Here is a 23,892-nt window from a genome sequence, read left to right as displayed (position 1 = left end):
AGAGAGAGAGAGAGAGAGAGAGAACACTCACGCCACTATAAAAAAAATGCATCTCTACCCCCCCCCCCCTCCCCCGTCAGAGTACCTGGGCGGCTCCCCCACCACGGCCGCCACGTCCACGCAGGTGTACACCATCATCGGCGGCGTGGTGGGCGGCGTGATGCTGCTGGTCTTCATCACCTGGCTGGCGGTACACCTGTACAAGCGGCCCGCGCCTGTCTCCTCCTCCCCCAGACACTTGCACCCAGACTCCGAGGTAACGTCCACAAGTGTGGGTGACGGGGGGAGGGAGGAGGGAGGGAGGGAGAAGGACGGAAGAAGGGAGGAAGGGAGGGAGAGGGAGGAAGGGAGGGGAGAATAGAATGGGGGGAGAGGAAAAGAATGAGGGAAAGAGAGAGGATCGGAAAGAGGGAAGAGTGAGGAGGAAAATAGGAAAGGGGAGAAGAAAAGGGAGAGCATAGGAAAGGGGAGAAGAAAAGAGACGAATAGGAAAGGCGGTAAGAGTGAGGAGGAAGATAGGAATGAGGAGAAGAAAAGGGAGAAGATAGGAAAGGGGTGAAGAAAGGGTAGGATAAGAACGGGAGAGGGAAAGGGAGAGTATAGAAAAGGGAGAAGAGATAAAGTAGAAAGTGAAGGAGGGGGAGGAAATTAAAAGAGAAAAAGCGAGGATATGAAAGGGGGGAAAAGTGAGAGGATGACTTGGAAGATAGGGAAGGGAGATGAAGATGAAGGAGGGGGAGGATAGGATAAGGGAGAGGGAAAGAGAGATAATAGAAAAGGAGAGAAGAGTAAAGGGAAAGACAGGAAGGGGGAGAAGGAAAAGGAGAGGAAAGGACAGGGGTGATGGAGGAGGATAGGGTGTGAGGTGAAGTGAGATGGAGGATAAGAAAGGGGGAGGAGAGGGAAGGGGGTTATATTTTTACGAATGCAGGTGTGGAGGAAGAAGAAAAGAGGGGGAGAGATATTATTCATGTGTGTTGTGGTTTATATTTATTTGCATACATTCCTATATACATACTTAACTACATACATACATACATAAATATAAACATACGTACATATATTTCATACGAAGGACGAAGAGAAAAGAACAAACGAAAGAAGAAAAATATGATGAAGGGGAAAGGAGATAATGATGATGATGATGATGATGATGATGATGATGAAGAAACAGAAGAAGAAGAAGCAGATAAGAAGAAGAAGAAAAAGAAACAAAAATGAGTAGAAGAAGAAGAAGAAGAAGAAGAAGAAGAAGAAGAAGAAGAAACGAAAATGAGTAGAAGAAGAAGAAGAGAAGAAAATAAATAGAAGCAGAAGAAAACAGAAAGAAGAAGAGGAAGACGACGACGACGAAGAAGAAGGAGAAGAAGAAGAAGAAGAAAAAGAAGAAGCAGAAGAGGAAGAAGAAGAAGTAAAAGAAGATGATGATGATGATGATGACGAAACGAAAACAAATAGAAGCAAAAACAGAAAAAGAAACGCAAAGCAGAAGATGAAAATGAAGCCAAAAATCAGCTCTCCGTCGCCCCTCACCCTGGTAGCGTGTCTGCGGGTGGCGTGACGGTAACTCGTGCGCCAGTCCTGCAACGCGAGCATAACACTTAATAATTATCGAGCCAACGAGACAACGAGCCGCCCCAACAGTGACTCGCGAACCCCACGTCTTGTTACTCCTTGTCCGTGCGTTATTCATGTTGCTATCCACCCAGTCGCTTACCTCCATGCCTTCACACCTATAACCTTATTTACCTGTCTGCTCACCTGCCCGCATACCCTCATATCTGCCTACTTACTTACCTAGATAACCTCATACCTTCCTCCCTGCCTACCTACCTTCATGCCGAATGAACTACCAACCTATCTATCTACCTACCTACCTACCTACCTACCTACCTACATACATACATATCTACATTTTTTACATGAGAACGGTTATAAATGCATACATACATACGTGCATGCTTACATACATACATACATATATACATACATACATTCACATATAAAAACACGAAGCCCTCACTCCTTCATACATACGAACACACACACACACAAAAAAAAAATAAAGTAAAAGAGAGCGAATAAAAATTAATAAAAAAAATGAAACAAACAAGAAAATAGATAAATAAATAAACAAATAAATAAATAAATAGAAGAAGATAACCGCATACATCTGACCTTATAATTACCTCACATTCCCCTTCCCATCCCAGAGAGGGTCGCCACGAAGTCTGGGCAGCGCGGCGGGGTATCCTGGGCACCTGAACCTGGGCTTTTCCTCCAGCAGGGACGAGAAGGTAAGACACGGCAGGGCAGGGCAAGGCAGGGCAGGGAATGCATTCTACGTCCTTATTCTCACGAACTTACTCATTCACTCACTTACTTATTCACTCACCCACTCACTCACTCACTCTCACTCTGTTTTCTCTTATTACTTCCATATGTTACACGCTCCTTCTCACTCACTCACCCACTCACTCACTCACTCACTCACTCATTCACTCTCACTCTGTTTTCTCTTATTACTTCCATGTTACACGCTCCTTCTCACTCTCTCACTCACTCACTCACTCACTCATTCTCATTCTGTTTTCTCCTATTACTTCCATATGTTACACGCTCCTTCTCACTCACTCACTCACTTTCATTCTCACTCTGTTTTCTCCTATTACTTCCATATGTTACACGCTCCTTCTCACTCTCTCACTCACTCACTCACTTTCATTCTCACTCTGTTTTCTCCTATTACTTCCATATGTTACACGCTCCTTCTCACTCACTCACTCACTCACTCACTCACTTTCATTCTCACTCTGTTTTCTCTTATTACTTCCATATGTTACACGCTCCTTCTCACTCACTCACTCACTCACTCACTTTCATTCTCACTCTGTTTTCTCCTATTACTTCCATATGTTACACGCTCCTTCTCACTCACTCACTCGCTCACTCACTTTCATTCTCACTCTGTTTTCTCCTATTACTTCCATATGTTACACGCTCCTTCTCACTCTCTCACTCACTCACTCACTCATTCTCACTCTGTTTTCTCCTATTACTTCCATATGTTACACGCTCCTTCTCACTCTCTCACTCACTCACTCACTCATTCTCACTCTGTTTTCTCTTATTACTTCCATATGTTACACGCTCCTTCTCACTCACTCACTCGCTCACTCACTTTCATTCTCACTCTGTTTTCTCCTATTACTTCCATATGTTACACGCTCCTTCTCACTCTCTCACTCACTCACTCACTCATTCTCACTCTGTTTTCTCCTATTACTTCCATATGTTACACGCTCCTTCTCACTCACTCACTCGCTCACTCACTTTCATTCTCACTCTGTTTTCTCCTATTACTTACATATGTTACACGCTCCTTCTCACTCTCTCACTCACTCACTCACTCATTCTCACTCTGTTTTCTCCTATTACTTCCATATGTTACACGCTCCTTCTCACTCTCTCACTCACTCACTCACTCATTCTCACTCTGTTTTCTCCTATTACTTCCATATGTTACACGCTCCTTCTCACTCTCTCACTCACTCACTCACTCATTCTCACTCTGTTTTCTCTTATTACTTCCATATGTTACACGCTCCTTCTCACTCTCTCACTCACTCACTCACTCATTCTCACTCTGTTTTCTCCTATTACTTCCATATGTTACACGCTCCTTCTCACTCACTCACTCACTTTCATTCTCACTCTGTTTTCTCCTATTACTTCCATATGTTACACGCTCCTTCTCACTCACTCACTCACCCAATCAATCACTCAGTTATCCTCATTTCTCTCATCACTTTCATGTCACAGACTCTTACTCACTCACTCACTCACTCACCCAATCAATCACTCAATTATCCTCATTTCTCTCATCACTTTCATGTCACAGACTCTTACTCACTCACTCACTCACTCACTCAGCTTCTCCCATTCCATCCACATGTTATCCTCGCCATGACCGACATTCCTCACGTCCTAACCCGACCCCCGCCTCGCCCCGGCAGCTGGAGTCCACCGTCGTCAGCACCAGCGCGAGGAACCTGCAGGGCGAGGGTGGCGTGCGGGCCCTCCCCTCGGCCATCTCCCCACGCGGCCAAGTCCCTCGAGGCAGGCAAGGTGGGTAATAGTAGTAGTAGTGATATTAGTAGTGGTACCGGTAGTAGTAGTAGTAGTAGTTGTAGAAGTAGTAGTTCAAAGAATCCGAGGAAGAGCATGATGATGATGATGGTGATGATGGTGATGGTGATGACGAATAGTAGTACGTAGTAGTAGTAGTAGGAGCAGGAGGAGCAGGAGGAGTAGGAGAAGGGGGAGTATGTTTATAAGTAGGCATTGAAGTGTGTGAGTTCATGGGAGGAGAACCCTTTTAGCCATTAACTGCCACTCCATTCCCTTCTCTCTCCCTTCCTTCCTCCCTGTTTTGGACCCTCCTTTTCTTAGTTTAATACTTTGTCCCACTTTGTCAGTACTCAAATGATCTCACCGTCTCGTATCCCTGGTAGCGTGATCCGGCTTAAGTTGTTATTGGAGACTGGAGTTCGGGGATAAACAAGGGAAAAAGAAAATATACATTTATCTAAAATTAAATGAAAGTAATTGCCTTACGCAATATTCTATGCTCAGACGATCATAACACTGGCATACTCAGCAATGGATGTAACATATGACAAACGACATGTCTTAAACATAATACTACAATATGTGCTCAGTTGTTGCCAATAATAATAACACTCGTCGTTCCACAAGCAGTGTTTTTTTTCTCTCTGCTTACATCACAATCATTATGTACTCTCCTCACAAATCCTAATAACGCATTCCTATAGTATAATCTACTACAATTTCACGGAAGCACCAAATTATACCACACCCAGTGGCTTCTACCTTTGCTTTACATCGCAATAAAATAATCACAATCCTGTCCCACTCACAATTCTACTACACATCTTTTCACATTATAATCTCCAAGACAAAACAGTCGGTTCCCCTTAGATTCTCGAATTTCTACTCACGATTAAGATCACAACAGCCATTCTCAGCTGAGTGAGTAGCAGGTCTGCTTGAGGCGAGTACCGAGCTCGGTCTGGTCTTACTACTGATTTCTAGGTCACATTTTTTCTTTGCTTGAGGCGGACTTACATCCTTGACACGCCTTAATTTTCTACATAACCAGTGGCCAATACTTCCTGTCAACAACCATTGGCTCGCTCATTATGTTGTATTGTTTACTTCTGCTATTCGTGATTCACTCTTAAGACACTCCCACGGTGACTTTTCTGTTCAGTTATTCGCTTATAACATGTCGTCACGACTGACGTCACATGTTCAGAGTCTTTTTGAATGGTTGTCCACACTTTCTGACCACGCCTACTGGGTATCTGTTTTCTGTATCTGAGTCTGGGTATCTGTTTTCCTTTACCCTCGTTGTTTCCCCTCTTTGTTATCGTTTGTCCTATGAGATGTTTACACAGTTCCTCCACCCGACACCTGCCATTCCTTACTTCCCATTACTCCCTCCCTCCCCATTTTTCCCCTTTCCTCCCTCTCCCTCCCTCTACCATGCCCTTTCCTATACCTTCCTTTCCCACTCATCCACCCTACCCATCCCCACATAAAAATTCCTCCCCCCCTCATTCCCCCCGGGTTGATAGGTGGTCTTCAGGACAGCATGTGGGTAGTCTTAGGCCACTTGGCGGTGACTGAAAAATCCCAGGTGGTAGCGGCGGATTCGAGCCCGCGTCGTCCAGAACCCAGTAAATGCGGGGCCCGCACGCTAACCACTCAGCCACCGCATCCCCATATATATATATATATATATATATATATATATATATATATATATATATATATATATATATATATATATATATATATATATGTTATTTTTTTACGTCGCTGCCTGTTGCGCCGGTCGGCATCTTACTGGTGGGGGGCTTCTTCCTGGTGGGGCCTGATGGTCGCCCAAGGCTTCTTCGAGGTGGGGCCTGATGGTCCGCCCAGCCCGTTCTGGCGCAGGCGAGTGTTTATAGTAGCGCCATCCTGCATTGGCTCATGCTGCCCCCCGGAACTCGTTCTTGATTCGCTTGGACGGCTTCCTCTAGAGTCCGGGTTGATGGGTGGTCTTCAGGACAGCATGTGGGTAGTTTTAAGCCACTCGGCGGTGACTGAAAAATCCGAGTGGTAGCGTGTGGATTCGAACCCGTCGTCCATCACGCGGGGATGTGGGCACAGTACGCCACCATTTCGGCCACCGCCTACCCCCTGCAAGATGGCGCCACTGTAAACACTTGCCTGCGCCAGAACGGGCTGGGCCGACCATCAGACCCCACCTGGAAGAAGCCTTGGGCCGACCATCAGGCCCCACCAGGAAGATGCCTACCGGCGCAACAGGCAACGACGGAAAACAAAAAAATAGATATATATATATATATATATATATATATATATATATATATATATATATATATATATATATATATATATATATATATATATATATATATATATATATATATATATATATATATCTCTATATAGACACACACACACACACACACACACACACACACACACACACACACACACACACACACACACACACACGTGTAGGCGTGGTAAGCGGGGCGTGAGTGAAGGGTGGGGGTGGTAGGGAGCCAAAGACTTGGAAGTGCCCGAGTGTCACGTGACCTGGCATCTAGATCTCCAAGCTCCGGTGATTGGATTGGATTGGACCGCCTGAAACAAAGGTGATACCCCGGCGCGGCGCCCTAAGACTCCAGGTGCCAGACACCGCCGACACAGACACAGCAATGGCCAAGAGTCCCAAGACCAGCAACACGATCTCCTCGTCCGAGACGCGGATGCAACGGAAGCGAAAACTCTGCGGCTCTCACGACGCCGCCGAGCACTCCGGCGACACCAACACCACCAACACCAACACCAACACCACCAAGAGACTCCGCGGCTCACACGACGCCGCCGAGCACTCCGGCGACACCAACACCACCAACACCAACACCAACACCACCAAGAAACTCCGCGGCTCACACGACGCCACGGAGCCCTTCACCACCACCACCACCACCACCAAGAGACTCCGCGGCTCACACGACGCCACGGAGCCCTTCACCAACACCACCACCAAGAGACTCCGCGGCTCACACGACGCCACGGAGCCCTTCACCAACACCAACACCACCACCACCACCAAGAGACTCCGCGGCTCACACGACGCCACGGAGCCCTTCACCACCACCACCACCAACACCACCAAGAGACTCCGCGGCTCACACGACGCCACGGAGCCCTTCACCACCACCACCACCAACACCACCAAGAGACTCCGCGGCTCACACGACGCCACGGAGCCCTTCACCACCACCACCACTAACACCACCTAGAGACTCCGCGGCTCACACGACGCCACGGAGCCCTTCACCACCACCACAACTAACACCACCAATAGACTCCGCGGCTCACACGACGCCACGGAGCCCTTCACCACCACCACTAACACCACCTAGAGACTCCGCGGCTCACACGACGCCACGGAGCCCTTCACCACCACCACCACTAACACCACCAAGAGACTCCGCGGCTCACACGACGCCACGGAGCCCTTCACCACCACCACCACTAACACCACCTAGAGACTCCGCGGCTCACACGACGCCACGGAGCCCTTCACCACCACCACCACTAACACCACCTAGAGACTCCGCGGCTCACACGACGCCACGGAGCCCTTCACCACCACCACCACCAACACCACCAAGAGACTCCGCGGCTAACACGACGCCACGGAGCCCTTCACCACCACCACCACTAACACCACCTAGAGACTCCGCGGCTCACACGACGCCGCCGAACACTCCGGCGACACCACCACAACCAACACCAACACCAACACCACCAAGAAACTCCGCGGCTCACACGACGCCACGGAGCCCTTCACCAATACCACCACCACCACCACCAAGAGACTCCGCGGCTCACACGACGCCACGGAGCCCTTCACCAACACCACCACCAAGAGACTCCGCGGCTCACACGACGCCACGGAGCCCTTCACCAACACCAACACCACCACCACAAAAAAGAGAATCCTCTGCTCACACGACGCCACGGAGCCCTTCACCACCACCACCACCAACACCACCAAGAGACTCCGCGGCTCACACGACGCCACGGAGCCCTTCACCACCACCACCACCAACACCACCAAGAGACTGCGGCTCACACGACGCCACGGAGCCCTTCACCACCACCACCACCACCACCACCACCACCACCACCAGAGACTGCGGCTCACACGACGCCACGGAGCCCTTCACCACCACCACCACCAACACCAACACCAAGAGACTACGCGGCTCACACGACGCCACGGAGCCCTTCACCACCACCACCACCAACACCACCACCACCAAGAGACTCCGCGGCTCACACGACGCCACGGAGCCCTTCACCACCACCACCACCAACACCCACACCACCACCAAGAGACTCCGGCTCACGACGCCACGGAGCCCTTCACCACCACCACCACCACCACCAAGAGACTCCGCGGCTCACACGACGCCACGGAGCCCTTCACCACCACCACCACCAACACCAACACCAAGAGACTGCGCGGCTCACACGACGCCACGGAGCCCTTCACCAACACCACCACCAAGAGACTCCGCGGCTCACACGACGCCACGGAGCCCTTCACCACCACCACCACCACCACCACCAACAGACTCCGCGGCTCACACGACGCCAAGGAGCCCTTCACCAACACCACCACCAAGAGACCTGCGGCTCACATGACGCCACGGAGCCCTTCACCAACAGTCCAACACCACCACCCAGAGACTCCGCGGCTCGCACGACGCCACGGAGCCCTTCACCACCACCACCACCACCACCACCACCACCCAGAGACTCCGCGGCTCACACGACGCCACGGAGCCCTTCACCACCACCACCACCACCAAGAGACTCCGCGGCTCACACGACGCCACGGAGCCCTTCACACCACCACTAAGAGACTCCGCGGCTCACGACGCCACGGAGCCCTTCTGCACCACCACCACCACCACCACCACCAAGAGACTCCGCGGCTCACACGACGCCACGGAGCCCTTCACCACCACCACCACCAACACCACCAAGAGACTCCGCGGCTCACACGACGCCACGGAGCCCTTCACCACCACCACCACCAACACCACCAAGAGACTCCGCGGCTCACACGACGCCACGGAGCCCTTCACCACCACCACCACCAACACCACCAAGAGACTCCGCGGCTCACACGACGCCACGGAGCCCTTCACCACCACCACCACCACCAAGAGACTCCGCGGCTCACACGACGCCACGGAGCTCTTCACCACCACCACCGCCAACACCACCAAGAGACTCCGCGGCTCACACGACGCCACGGAGCCCTTCACCACCACCACCACCACCACCACCACCACCACCAAGAGACTCCGCGGCTCACACGACGCCACGGAGCCCTTCACCACCACCACCACCAACACCACCAACACCAAGAGACTCCGCGGCTCACACGACGCCACGGAGCCCTTCACCACCACCACCACCAACACCACCACCACCAAGAGACTCCGCGGCTCACACGACGCCACGGAGCCCTTCACCACCACCACCACCACCACCAACACCACCACCACCAAGAGACTCCGCGGCTCACACGACGCCACGGAGCCCTTCACCACCACCAACACCAACACCACCACCAAGAGACTCCGCGGCTCACACGACGCCACGGAGCCCTTCACCACCACCACCACCAACACCAACACCAAGAGACTGCGCGGCTCACACGACGCCACGGAGCCCTTCACCAACACCACCACCAAGAGACTCCGCGGCTCACACGACGCCACGGAGCCCTTCACCAACACCACCACCACCACCACCACCACCGACAGACTCCGCGGCTCACACGACGCCACGGAGCCCTTCACCAACACCACCACCACCACCACCACCACCGAGAGACTCCGCGGCTCACACGACGCCACCGAGCCCTTCACCAACACCAACACCACCATCAACACCATCAAGAGACTCCGCGGCTCACACGACGCCACGGAGCCCTTCACCAACACCAACACCAAGAGACTGCGCGGCTCACACGACGCCACGGAGCCCTTCACCAACACCAACACCAAGAGACTCCGCGGCTCACACGACGCCACGGAGCCCTTCACCAACATCACCAACACCACCACCAAGAGACTCTGCGGCTCACACGACGCCACGGAGCCCTTCACCAACACCAACACCAAGAGACTCCGCGGCTCACACGACGCCACGGAGCCCTTCACCAACATCACCAACACCACCACCAAGAGACTCTGCGGCTCACACGACGCCACGGAGCCCTTCACCAACATCAACACCAAGAGACTCCGCGGCTCGCACGACGCCGCCGCGGACTCCCTCCCCGCCTGGCTCGCGGCTCAAGGTGAACAAGACCAAGCACTTCGTGGACATGACGCGTCCAGCGGCGCCGCCGAGACGCGGAAAGCCTCGTCGGCAGGCAGCGGCCGGCCGCCGCAGGGCTCCCCGCCACACCGCCACTTCTGCTGGCGCTGCCGCAGGCTCTCCTTGGAGCAGCAGCGGGCGAGGCGGAGGCTAGAGGCTGTCGGCGTGCCCGTGCTGACCCGCTGTGAGGTGAAGGCGCTGCGCGGCCATTGGAGGAACTATCTCGGCAAAGGCTCGTAGGGGAGGTGCGTGAAGGGCCGCGACCCTCGCACGGGGCAGGAGCTAGTGCTGAAGATCTTCCGCAAGAGGCTCTTGCAGTGGCTGGTGCACGAGGCCGCCACGCTGAGGAAGCTGCTCCGCGTGCCCGGCCTGCAGCGGCTGGTCGGGGTCTGCCTCAAGGCGCGCCAACTCGTGAGTCTCTTCGCCGGCGCCACCCTCGAGGATTACTTCACGGCGACGCCTCGTTCCGCCGCCACCGCCCTCCGCGTCTTCCTGCAGGCCGCCCGCACGCTGCAGGCCATGGGCGAGGCGGGCTACGCCCACAACGACGTCAAGCCCGACAACGTGTGCGCGCTGGAACAGTAGGGGCGCGGCGGCCTCGAAGTCACCGTTATCGACCTGGGCGTGGCGTTCCCCGTGGGCACCCGCGGCTTCTACAAGCCCTGCACGAACAAGCCCCGGAGCTGCTGCTCGGCATGGGGCCATGCGGCGAGGCCAGCGACTCCTACAGGCTGGCCTTCCTCATGCAGGAGGTGCTGGGCCATGTGTAGCGCCGCCCCTCGCTGGCCCCCGTCGAGGACTGGCTGGAGCGCGCCTTCAGCCGCGACCCTGACACCCGTCCCGGCCTGGCCGTGCTGCGGGAGGTGCTACAGACGGCGCTGGAGAAGGAGGAGGGGGGGAGGGGATGCAGTAAGGTGGCTGCGAGGCGGAGGACACGAAGTAGCGGGATGAAGTGAAGGCAGTTTTGTGGTGAACCTTCGCGACGCCCGCGTGGAAAGGATGAACAGACAACGCCGACTTGGCGAAGCAATAACAGACAAAGAACGGACTGACAGACAGACAGGCCGCCGACTTGGTGGAATATTAGCAGATAACATGGAAACACGAACATACAGATGCAGCGGGAAAGGAAAAAAAAAAAGATGAAATAGAGGCCGCCGATTTGATGGAACCCTGACACACAGACAGACAGACAGGAACCGCCGATTTGGCGGAGCACTACCAGACAGATAAACTGACAAACATTAGACAGACAGACAAGCAATCAAACACAACCATAAGCCGCCTATTTGGTGGGTCCCACCACCCGCAGGACAGACCAACAGACAGACAGACAGACAGACAGACAGACAGACAAGCACATCGGCTCCCAAACAGCAGTGTTGTTCAGTGGGTGCTGTTGACCTGAAGGACAGCCTGACGGATGTCCTGCCGCCAAGGAGAACTTTTATCCACATTGCACCATTCACAAGACCATTATTTCTTTCGTTCACACACCAACCTATTTGTGGTCTAGTTTCTACACGTCTCTTAAGCAGGAACTGATGCAGCTTAGGCTCATTACGGCGGCCATGTATTTCATTAACGTCTGTTTATTAAATACTGAGCCCAGCATGAGATGGAGTAGGAGGAATAATGGGAGACAGTAGAAGTAATATTATTATTATTAGTAGTAGCAGTAATAGCAGAAGTAGTAGTAGTAGTAGTAGTAGTAGTAGTAGTAGGAGTGGTGGTGGTGGTGGTGGTGGTGACGAGGGTCGTCATAACAGTAGTGATGGTAATGATAATACATAATAACAGTAATACTAATAGTCTGCCGGCCTCCTGCAGGGTCGCTGCTCGGGTCCATCGGCAGCCACACACAGATCCCGCGGCCGCAGCTTTACGACACCCGGAAGGAGAAGGGCTACACCACCGCCGAGGAGGGGGAGGAGGAGGAGGAGGAGGAGGAAGAGGAAGAGGAAGAAGAGGAGGAAGAGGAGGAGGAGGGTGAAGAAGATGAGGAGGTAAGTTTACTCTATAAAGAAAAGATCAAGTGGAGAAAAAAAGAAAAAAAAAGAATCAGGTATAGACAGGAGAAGCGTATGTCAGGTGTGGAGAGAAAATTGCAGGTGAGGAAATTTCAGGTGTGAGGTTGATGAATTATTGCCCTCAGACTCAAGGGGCAACGTAACGGAGACGAGCACCGAGGACACGCCGAGCTTTAGCGTACCCCCCTTACCTTTACCTTCCTTCTGCAGGTGCCTGACGGAGGGAAGAAGAGGCTACTTCGGGGCCAAGGGTCACTGGAGGAGCCCCTGTACAGCTCCCCGAACCCCGCCCACGTGCAGTACGCCCACCCAGCCACCCACTCCACCACGCTCTCCACCTCGCAGTCCACGCCGCTGCACTCCGATCCCCAGCACCACCACCTTATGGCCAACATGCTCCAAAGCGCTGCGGACTTCACCGGCAGCAGCACGCGCGGGTCCTCCATGCTGCCCCCGCCCCTCCTCCCGCCCCCGCAAGGCTTCGATAAGGACTCCGAGGTTGGCTTCATCCCCGGCACCTCTCTCCCCAAGTTCCTCCCGCCCCCCCGCGTCCCCATCATGTCCCCAGACCGTGCCGCGTCCTCCCGCCTCAACGCCTACGACTACGACCCTGAGGCGCCCCCTATCCCCCCAAGGAACTACTCGCGGGAGGAGGCCGGTCTCCCGCCCCTCACGCACCCCTCGGCGTCACCGCCCCCCCGCCCCGAGACCAGAGACGCCCAGGTCGAGGCGCGCGAGGAGGAGGGTCGCGGGCCATCACCTCCAAATGTACAGGTGAGGAGGACACACCTGTGAGTTACCTGCAGCTGATTGGATCTTAAGTTATTCACTGTTACTCTCGGTTTTCATCCTTTACTAAACTTCCTGATGAGCATTTATTCATTAAAACACTTTCTGGACTCCGGGATATTAACTTACTTTTGTTGTCTCTTTTGATTAATATCCTCTACGAATATTGTTCAAGTAAATACATATAATTATATTGTTAACATGCTAATACTAGTGATTGATAACACTAACACTGTTCACGTGGTAATACTTGATGATTTAACTCTAACACTGCTCCCAACACCCGCCCCTTCGTCGCCAGCAGCAGGAGAGCCTCGGCCGCCGCCCCTCCGCTGCCTCCTCCCATTACTCGGACTCCGCGGGCTCGGGCTCAGAGGTCAGCTTCCCCAACGTGGGTCGCCTCCGCCGCCGCTTCCACGACCTGCTGGACGACGCCTTTTCGCTGCTCAACGGCCAACGCCCCGGCGACAAAGTCACGCCTCTCACCACGCCCTCGCCGCCCCGCAGAGGGCGCGCCAGGTCAGCCGCCTTGTATTTCAGGTAAGGAGGAAGACACGTAAGCCTTTCTCTTTTCGCTGGAATACCTGGTAGGCTTCATGTTTCCTCGATAATCGCCGAGTGCCAGTAATAAAGAACGGAACCCTTTTGAAAGTGTGAGATGAAGCCTGAGTCACGCTTGCCTCTCTGACTGTCCGCTTACGCCTTGTAGTCTGGGTTAACGTTTTTTTTATATTTTTATGACGGCCAAGTGTTGCTGAGTGTGTAACAGTGTGTTGTGACAGTGTAAGAAGGCGAGTCATGAGTGCTGCTTGCTACTCTAACTCCCCTTGCTTACTAGTATACTTTAGTCTACGTTGACTGTCCTCAAAGACCGCCAAGGGCAGTTCGTTAATGAGGTTTCAAAACATCTCATAACAATGTAAAGAAAAGTTACGAGCCCTTCCTGCCTCTCTGACTGTCTTTGCTTACACCTTTTTGCTTTAGTCAGCGCTAACTCCATTTTACCTCAACGACCGCCAGCTGTCGTTCATGAAGCCGTAAAAGCTTTGTAACAAAGTACATCAAGGTAAGTCGTGAGTGCTTCTTACCTGTTGCTTGCACCTTTAGTACCTGTGTTTGTTAGTGACCGCCGTGCAGGTGACGATAGTGAGGGAGTATGTACAAACTCACACCACTGTAGCAAGTAACGAAGCACCAGCACTGTCTGTCCTTCGCGCCGCAGCTCCTAATCCACGCCTCTGCATCCTTTCCTCAGGGGCAGGTCCCGCGAGGTGCTGGACGAGGAGGGGAGGGACGAGGACACGATGGGCCGGCCTTGGTCTGCCACCGCCGCGCACACCAGTTGGGCCGACAGTCAGGTGAGAGGACCAAGGACCATACCCCTCAACATTCTTCACCCAAGCACACACATTTGACACGGCTTTCGTAGGAGTTTGGGGCATTTCCAGGGGTAGATTAATGACCCTGGTGGTAGTCTGACCCCTCTTCTGTACCAAAAACCTAAAACAAAAACACTAATGAGAACCCTATTGATCTCCTTTTTGGCCTTTGGAAATAGTTGATGTGAGGGGTGGGAGCCTTTGAGAATACTGACCCAAGACTTCTCTCTCTGGTGTCTGAGTGAAAGGGTTTGAATGGCACGTATGAAGACACCTCTCCATCCGAAACTGTCCTCTCTTCTGGCCACTCCTGTTTGCTTGTGCAGGAGCAGCGATAAGCGGATACTTTTAGTTTGTTCATTGACCTTGAGCTGTTTCCTTTACTGTAAAAAACAAAAAAACAAATAAAAAGAAATACCCTCTGGCCAACACGCTGGATTGGCGACGATGATCTCTGCTTCGGTATCACTATTTCATCTTATCTGAGTGATTCCTTATACTCCTTTGTGTCGGGTTGACTTAAAATGTAATGGACCATGTAGAATATTAATGATTATAACCATTGTCTGGTCTTTTAAAATGATAGCAACAGTCTACGTTTCTGTATTGTACAAACCATCGGGCAAATTAATGAAAACTCTCGATTTTTATTTTTTATTTGTCTGGCTCCCACAGCCGCCGGCACTCGCTCACACTCACTGTCACTCCACTCTCACACTTCCACAATCATCCTCACTTCACTCACACTCACTGTCATCCCATTCGCACAATCTCATACAATCATATAATCCCTCATATAATCATACAACCATGTAATCACTCATACATTCTCATAAAATTATACAATCATACAATCACGCATACAATCATATAATCTCATACAAACATAGAACCATACAATCACGCATACAATCATACAACCTCATACAACCATGCTAATTATGAACTTTACATTTCTGCCCGAAATCGTGCCAAATCTATTCTCCGACTAACCAAAAATTCTTTCATTAATAGAAAATGTCAAAACCTTGCTTTCTCTAACTCTTCCCGTGACTTCTGGCATCTAGCCAAAAACATCTCCAACTTCACTTCTTCATCTTTCCCTCCACTCCTCAGTCCTGACGGCAACACTGCCGTCTCATCTATCTCTAAGGCTGAACTCTTCTCTCAAACTTTTTCTAAAAACTCCACTCTGGACGATTCTGGGCATAATCCTCATACTAATCCCCCCGGATGACTCCTTTTTGCCTGTTTTAAAGATTCTTCAAAATGATGTTTTCTATGCCCTCTGGCCTCAATCCTCAGAAGGCTTATGGACCTGATGGAGTGCCTCCTATTGTCCTTAAAACTGTGCCTCCGTGCTGTCACCTGCCTGGTCAAACTCTTTCGCCTCTGCCTGTCAACATCTACCTTTCCTTCTTGCTGGAAGTATGCCTTCACACAGCCTGTACCTTAGAAGGGTGACCGCTCCAATCCCTCAAACTACCGTCCTATTGCTTTACTTTCTTGTCTATCTAAAGCTTTTGAATCAATCCTTAACCGTAAGATTCAAAAGCACCTTTCCACTTCTGACCTTCTATCTGATCGCCAGTATGGGTTCCGCAAGGCGTTCTACTGGTGATCTCTAGCCTTCTTAACTGACTCTTGGTCATCCTCTCTTAGCCGTTTCGGTGAAACTTTTGCTATTGCGCTGGACATATCAAAAGCTTTTGATAGGGTCTGGCACAAATCTTTGCTTTCTAAACTACCCTCCTACGGTTTCTATCCTTCTCTCTGTACCTTTATCTCCAGTTTCCTTTCTGACCGTTCTATTTCTGCCGTGGTAGACGGTCACTGTTCTTCCTAAATCTATTAACAGTGGTGTCCCACAGGGTTCTGTCCTATCTCCCACTCTTTTCTGTTGTTCATTGATGATCTTCTTTCCAAAACGAACTGTCCTATCCATTCCTACGCCGATGATTCCACTCTGCATTATTCAACTTCTTTTAATAGAAGACCCACCCTTCAGGAACTTAACGACTCAAGGCTGGAGGCTGCAGAACGCTTAGCCTCAGACCTTACTATTATTTCCGATTGGGGCAAGAAGAACCTGGTGTCCTTCAACGCCTCAAAAACACAGTTTCTCCACCTATCCACTCGACACAATCTTCCAAACAACTATCCCCTATTCTTTGACAACACCCAGCTATCATCTTCCTCAACACTAAACATCCTCGGTCTATCCTTAACTCAAAATCTCAACTGGAAACTTCATATCTCATCTCTTACTAAATCAGCTTCCTCGAGGCTGGGCGTTCTGTACCGTCTCCGCCAGTTCTTCTCCCCTGCACAGTTGCTGTCCATATACAGGGGCCTTGTCCGCCCTCGTATGGAGTATGCATCTCATGTGTGGGGGGGCTCCACTCACACAGCTCTTCTGGACAGAGTGGAGGCAAAGGCTCTTCGTCTCATCAGCTCTCCTCCTCATACTGATAGTCTTCTACCTCTTAAATTCCGCCGCAATGTTGCCTCTCTTTCTATCTTCTATCGATATTTCCACGCTGACTGCTCTTCTGAACTTGCTAACTGCATGCCTCCCCCCCTCCCGCGGCCCCGCTGCACTCGACTTTCTACTCATGCTCATCCCTATACTGTCCAAACCCCTTATGCAAGAGTTAACCAGCATCTTCACTCTTTCATCCCTCACGCTGGTAAACTCTGGAACAATCTTCCTTCATCTGTATTTCCTCCTGCCTACGACTTGAACTCTTTCAAGAGGAGGGTATCAGGACGCCTCTCCTCCCGAAGCTGACTTATCTTTCGGCCGCCTCTTTGGATTCTTTTTGGGAGCAGCGAGTGGCGGGCTTTTTTTTTTTATTAATGTTTACTTTTTTGTGCCCTTGAGCTGTCTCCTTTGCTGTAGAAAAAAAAAAAAATCACTCAAACAACCTTACAATCATAATCTCATACAAACATACACTCATACAGTCCCCGTCCCCCCTCACGCCTCCTCCTCCCGCAGGTGGTCGGGGTCGTGCCTCTGGATGACGGCAAGTCTCCGCGGTCGGCGTGGGGCGACGGGCGGGCGGGCACGGGCAGGGCGCGACCGGGGAGCGGGCGGCCTGGCAGCGGGAGGAGCGCCCGCAGCATCACGCCCGTCAACTTCCCGCCGCCGAGCCCCGACCCTCTCGCCCCCCCCGCCGCCCTGGCCTACTCAGGTGAGTGGTGGGCGGTTGGTAATGCTTCTGGTTCTTCTTTTTATTGTTCTTTTTCTTCTTGTTCTTGTTCTTATTCTTCTTGTTTGTGTTCTTCTTCTTCTTCTTCTTCTTCTTCTTCTTCTTCTTCTTTTACTACTACTACTACTACTACTACTACTACTACTACTACTACTACTACTACTACTACTACTACTACTACTACTACTACTACTACTACTACTACTACTACTACTACTACTACTACTACTACTACTACCACTTTTCTTAGCGTTGTTGTAGTGTCATCAATTTCCACACCCTAACATCTCCTTACCTTTCCCTGCACTACATTCATTACCCCGGAGTGTATGTCATACCTTTTGGTCCAAGCTGTTCCCAGTTACGAGCCAATTGCTTCATTCCAAGAACGAGCCAAAGTTGCCAGAGAGATAAAAATAATTCAATGTCACTTGATATCTCGAAATATTTCCTTATATACTTGCCAAAGATATTATCCGTCATATGGTTAGAATGAATATAGTTGTAATTAAAGAAAAAAAATGTCTTGATATAAATAATAATCGCCAAGTAGGTACAATGCATGAATACGACACAAATCAGCTCAGAATATAACTAGAAATCTCCCAGTAGCTCTGTTACTAAAAAATATACGATTATCTATCAGTTTATTGTAGCTAATGTAGTTGTAAATGTTGTATTTTATGTAGTTAATGTTGTTGTATGGAAAATAAATTAATTGAAATAAGAATCTCCCCGTCTTGATGCAATATTTAGATCAGCAATAAATAAGTCCAGAATCTAGCTTGAAATCCCCTGACAGTCATTTAAAGTTCCTGAAAAAATTACCTTTAAATATCATATAATTGGAATAATTATTAATCTAAACTGAAAGTAAAGGATTGCCGCTAGATGGCAGTAAAATTGGCAAAGTCTGGCTATAACTTCACTGAACTGGCAACACTTGGACCAGCAACGTGTGTGTGTGTGTGTGTGTGTCCTAGCTATAACCTCTTGCTAACTCTAGAACCAGCGTCATGTGCGTGTGTGTGTGTGTGTGTGTGTGTGTGTGTGTGTGTGTGTCCTAGCTATAACCTCTTGCTAACTCTAGAACCAGCGTCATGTGTGTGTGTGTGTGTGTGTGTGTGTGTGTGTGTCCTAGCTATAACCTCTTGCTAACTCTAGAACCAGCGTCATGTGCGTGTGTGTGTGTGTGTGTGTGTGTGTCCTAGCTATAACCTCTTGCTAACTCTAGAACCAGCGTCATGTGCGTGTGTGTGCGTGTGCGTGTGTGTGTGTGTGTGTGTGTGTGTGTGTCCTAGCTATAACGCCTAGCTAACACTAGAACCCGGGTGGTGTGCGTGTGTGTGCGTGTGTGTGTGTGTGTGTGTGTGTGTGTCCTAGCTATAACGCCTTGCTAACTCTAGAACCAGCGTCATGTGCGTGTGTGTGCGTGTGCGTGTGTGTGTGTGTGTGTGTGTGTGTGTGTCCTAGCTATAACCTCTTGCTAACTCTAGAACCAGCGTCATGTGCGTGTGTGTGTGTGTGTGCGTGTGTGTGTGTGTGTGTGTGTGTGTGTGTCCTAGCTATAACGCCTTGCTAACTCTAGAACCAGCGTCATGTGCGTGTGTGTGTGTGTGTGTGTGTGTGTGTGTGTGTGTGTCCTAGCTATAACGCCTTGCTAACTCTAGAACCAGCGTCATGTGCGTGTGTGTGTGTGTGTGTGTGTGTGTGTGTGTGTGTGTGTGTGTGTGTGTGTCCTAGCTATAACGCCTTGCTAGAACCAGCGTCATGTGCGTGTGTGTGTGTGTGTGTGTGTGTGTGTGTGTCCTAGCTATAACCTCTTGCTAACTCTAGAACCAGCGTCATGTGCGTGTGTGTGTGTGTGTGTGTGTGTGTGTGTGTCCTAGCTATAACGCCTTGCTAACTCTAGAACCAGCGTCATGTGTTTGTGTGTGTACAGGGGCGGGGCGGAGTGCGGATGAGGTGCCGCTGGACCCCGACACTGGACTTCGAACTTCAGACCCCGCCGTGCCGCTCATCCGCGCCATCAAGGAGGAGCTGCGGCGCTTCAAGTCATCCATCAGCACGGAGTCATCCAGCGCGTAAGGACGACTGCCGCGCCCTCTGGCTCCCAGCGAGGAGTCATCCCACCATCGTTGCCAGATTGTCGTACTCAGCCTCCTATGTTTGCCGATTTCCGACCCAAAAACTGCCTCCTCGACCCCAATAACTGTCTTCATATATAGTTATCGTTAAAATGGTTAATCATTGGTGTTTTTTGGCAATAGCTATGGCTCAGGAACCGGTAAATACAAGGCTCTGAGTACGATAATTTAGCAACGGTGCATCCCACGCCCACCCCTCCATCCTTGTCCCTTCAGATCTTCGTAGAATAAGATGTGGTCTGGATTTACGCAGTTTTCTCCGCGATTTCACTTGAGCGCGTTTGAGAATGTGTCAATCCGTGGACAAAATACAGATGGTTCTTGATACACGCGATTTCCTAAGTGGGGTCTCGGGTACACACGGCTGGTTACTTATTGCCGCATTCCGCCGCATAGGACAGGAAAGGGTTCTCATTTGCGCGATTTCCTGTGCGCGGTTTTGGTGTGACGCGTTTGACAAGCTCTCAAAGTCCTCCGGTGCGTGCGAATGAAGAGAGAGCTCGAGATACGCTGTTTGTCATGTGTGGCTCCGGTTTTACACGCTTGATCTACGCGGAAGGAAGGATGTCTCGACTTAGCACTGGTTCTTCTGCGCGGTTTCGGTTTTCCACGGGCGACCAATACATATTTGTTACCGTGAGCCGCGATATGAGAATGGAAGCCGGTTTCGAATTGAGTCTTTTTACGCGTCTGAGAGGCTCTTCAAGTGTTCCGCTAAGTGCGCCGCGATGTTTTCCGTGGATAAGTACAAGTTCTGTAAGGCTCGGTAATATTGAGTCCTTGGTTAGGCCTAATAGGATTGTGCGGGCGAGGTTCATGTGCTCGTGTGTGTGTGTGTGTGTGTGTGTGTGTGTGTGTGTGTGTTAGTACCCTTGGAAAGACGATCGATTTTCTTGTTATTGCGCTTTGGTGGCATAAGAGAGAGAGAGAGAGAGAGAGAGAGAGAGAGAGAGAGAGAGAGAGAGAGAGAGAGAGAGAGAGTAGCATCTTTAATTTACTTTCACTTCTCCTATGCGTCTCGTCTTCGTTGTGGCAATTAGCGAGCCTCGAACTGCATCCTTGTGGCGACAGTCGATGCGCAGGCCACTCATCGCTATTCTTCACTGCGGGACGGTGTACACCTGAAGAAAGTAAATAACGATAACTGGTTCTTACTGTTGGCTGTAGCGAGTCGCGGAAACCTTTAGTCTTCCAAATATGTCGAGGCCGGTCAGGCGTAGGCTCCCGCGGGTCCTTTCCTCCCTCTGCTCTGCCACACAGTCCCAACACCTATCTCTTCCTTACATATGTAAACTATAGGTAACATATGAGCGGAAAAAATAGGTGTTGGGACTGTGTGGCAGAGCAGAGGGAAATGGACCCGCGGGAGACAACACCAAAACGGGCTCGACAATTTGGTTTCAATATAAGAGAAGCCCCGTGTCTGTAAAGTTTCCTCGGAAATATATAGGAACCCTTCTCCATCGGGACTGACTTTTAAAGCATTCCCAGGACCATGCTAATGTTTGCTGTGCGGGAAGGCGTTACAAGGAGAGCTTAAATGAGAACAATCAAGCTTACCGTTAGTGATGTTTAAGAATGGTGGGATCTGATGATGGTATGACAAATCTGCAGTGAAGAGTACGTAGTAGGGGAAAGACTTGTGCTTGTTGTTGCTTGGTTATTATTATGCTTAAAGCAAGACAAACCACTGCCCGAGCACGTCAAAAACCCACATTCTCAGACGCTTTAGACTCCCACAAAAATTTCCAAAGGCCACAAAGAAGACTAATCGGATTCTCTTGAGTGGGTTTCACGTTCACGATGCAGAAGCCTTGTCACACTATCACTCGGCTCATGAAACTACCATTGGAAACACTGACAATCTCTGCGAAAGCTTTCTCAAATGTGGGTGTGTAGGGTCGAACTTAAACCCAAGGTCCTAAGTACTGCCCAACATACCAGAGGGTTAATTTTCAGCCCTAGGGAAATATGTTCTCCTAGGAAGGATATAAAGGAGGGCCTGTGACACGGAAACTGGTGATTGCTGTCGGTTGGTTGTCTCAGTGTTGGGAGCTCACGTCCGCTACATGTTAAAAAACCCAGAGATACGGAATTGAGCACCGCGGCAACGCGTAGCGAGCAGCATATTTCTCTGTCTGTCCTAGCACTCTTTATCGTGAGATGGTCTCTCTCCGTCTCTCTCTCTCTCTCTCTCTCTCTCTCTCTCTCTCTCTCTCTCTCTCTCTCTCTCTCTCTCTCTCTCTCTCTCTCTCTCTCTCTCTCTCTCTCTCTCTCTCTCTCTCTCTCTCTCTCTCTCTCTCTCTCTCTCTCTCTCTCTCTCTCTCCCCGATTCCGTCATGTAATTGCTTCCGTCCAATGTTTTAATTGTAGTTTTATAAGATCGTGTCATCGCGTGTCCCCTGCGGGCCACTCACTGCCTTTGCCCGGCCCGAGGGAGCGAGTCATAGGTGATAAGAATATCGTAAGATCGTATTGTAAGTTATCGTTGATCCCGCCCCCGCCATGCCGTGTCTCCAGGGTTTAGTGCACCCGTTGAAAAGGTGGAAAACTAAACAGATGGCTCATGGTGTTTTTATCACCCGCGTTGAAGCGATAGGGGCCTAGAGTATTTGTTCGATAAATATTAAAAAAGCTTAAAGATAGATAAAGATGTTTGTGACTTTGACAACAACCTGAAATATATGTATGGAAAATATTGAAAAGCTGTTAAGTTTAAGTTCGAGATGGGTTTGTAATTAGTGAAAAAAAAGCGACACAAAGCTGAAACGTTGGCATGATGTACATATATTGAAAAAAAACTGGAAAAAGGTAACTGTAGTGTTTGCGAACCTAAAATATTTCTATATCGTGAAGTGTCAAAAAAGGGTAATGGAAGACATAAAGCGAATTGTGTGACAGAAAAAAGGTAATTTTGTAAACGGACTGTGACGAAAGAGCGGGATTTTGTAACCCCGAACAATTGTTATGGAAGTAACGGAAAGGAAAAAGATTCAGTAACTGTCTGTGACGAAAGAGACCAAGCCACGTAACTGAATCGAGGAAGTGACGAAGAAAACAACTCGATTTCCTAACAATGAATCGGGGAAGTGAAGAAAGAACCTGGGGCGGTGTTCTCAGACGCTTCCGCCTCTCAAATCAACTATATCCAGAGGTCAAAAAGGAGATCAGTCGGGTTTTCATGAATGTTTTTTTTCACACTCATAGCATAGAAGAAGGGTCAAACTACCGCCAGGGCCACTAAACAACCCTTGGAAATGCCCAAAACTCCTTCAAAAAGCGTGTCAAATATGTGTGCTGGGCCGCAGGAAGGTTTGAGGATATGGCCCCTGATTTTGTAACCCTGAATGATTATGGTAATGACGCTAAAAACTCGATTCCGTCCAGCCCGCCGCCCCCTAAACGCTGTCAAGGTTTTGTGAGGCCGGCGCCGCACGAGCGTATTTCCTGGTACGTCTTGGTACTTTTTTCTTCTACCAACATGAGCATCTTCGGGTGATTGTGAAGACTGCCGAGTCACTCCCTGCCTCTCGCCTTTGTTAGTCAGGCCCATATTCTTCGACACTCACAACAAATACTATCAAAAGCCATAAATAGATTAGCCAAGTTCTCATGAGTGTTTTCCATATTCATGATGCAGAAGCCTTGTCAAGCCATCACTAGGCTCATAACGCTACACATGGGAATACCTACACCTCTACGAAAGTCTTGCCAAATTTGGGTGTGTAAAGGGGCTATTACACTGGACAAATTTTCCGTGGATCTTCAGTCAAACCACAACTTCCGCTCGCGTGGTTCTCATATTTCCGTGGTTTTC

At 50.3% G+C, this 23,892-nt stretch overlaps 1 protein-coding gene across 1 annotated transcript in view; it reads left to right on the top strand.

Annotated features, from left to right (window-relative positions):
- LOC127003621 (mucin-2-like) overlaps nucleotides 1-21,306 on the top strand; it is a 60,715-nt gene extending 39,409 nt beyond the window's left edge. The window contains exons 4-12 of the mRNA XM_050870528.1: nucleotides 81-256; nucleotides 2,214-2,297; nucleotides 4,017-4,128; nucleotides 12,346-12,521; nucleotides 12,756-13,319; nucleotides 13,636-13,874; nucleotides 14,590-14,692; nucleotides 17,715-17,910; nucleotides 19,871-21,306. Of these exons, the coding sequence (XP_050726485.1) occupies nucleotides 81-256; nucleotides 2,214-2,297; nucleotides 4,017-4,128; nucleotides 12,346-12,521; nucleotides 12,756-13,319; nucleotides 13,636-13,874; nucleotides 14,590-14,692; nucleotides 17,715-17,910; nucleotides 19,871-20,016 (1,796 nt within the window). The 3' untranslated portion in view covers nucleotides 20,017-21,306. The remainder of the gene's footprint in view (nucleotides 1-80; nucleotides 257-2,213; nucleotides 2,298-4,016; nucleotides 4,129-12,345; nucleotides 12,522-12,755; nucleotides 13,320-13,635; nucleotides 13,875-14,589; nucleotides 14,693-17,714; nucleotides 17,911-19,870) is intronic.
- The last annotated feature ends 2,586 nt before the right edge of the window (nucleotides 21,307-23,892 follow it).

Source organism: Eriocheir sinensis, chromosome 25 (genome assembly GCF_024679095.1).
Source record: "Eriocheir sinensis breed Jianghai 21 chromosome 25, ASM2467909v1, whole genome shotgun sequence".
Lineage (NCBI taxonomy): Eukaryota > Metazoa > Arthropoda > Malacostraca > Decapoda > Varunidae > Eriocheir > Eriocheir sinensis.
Note: the sequence above shows the minus strand (reverse complement) of the source record. Positions and strands in the feature narration are given on the sequence as shown.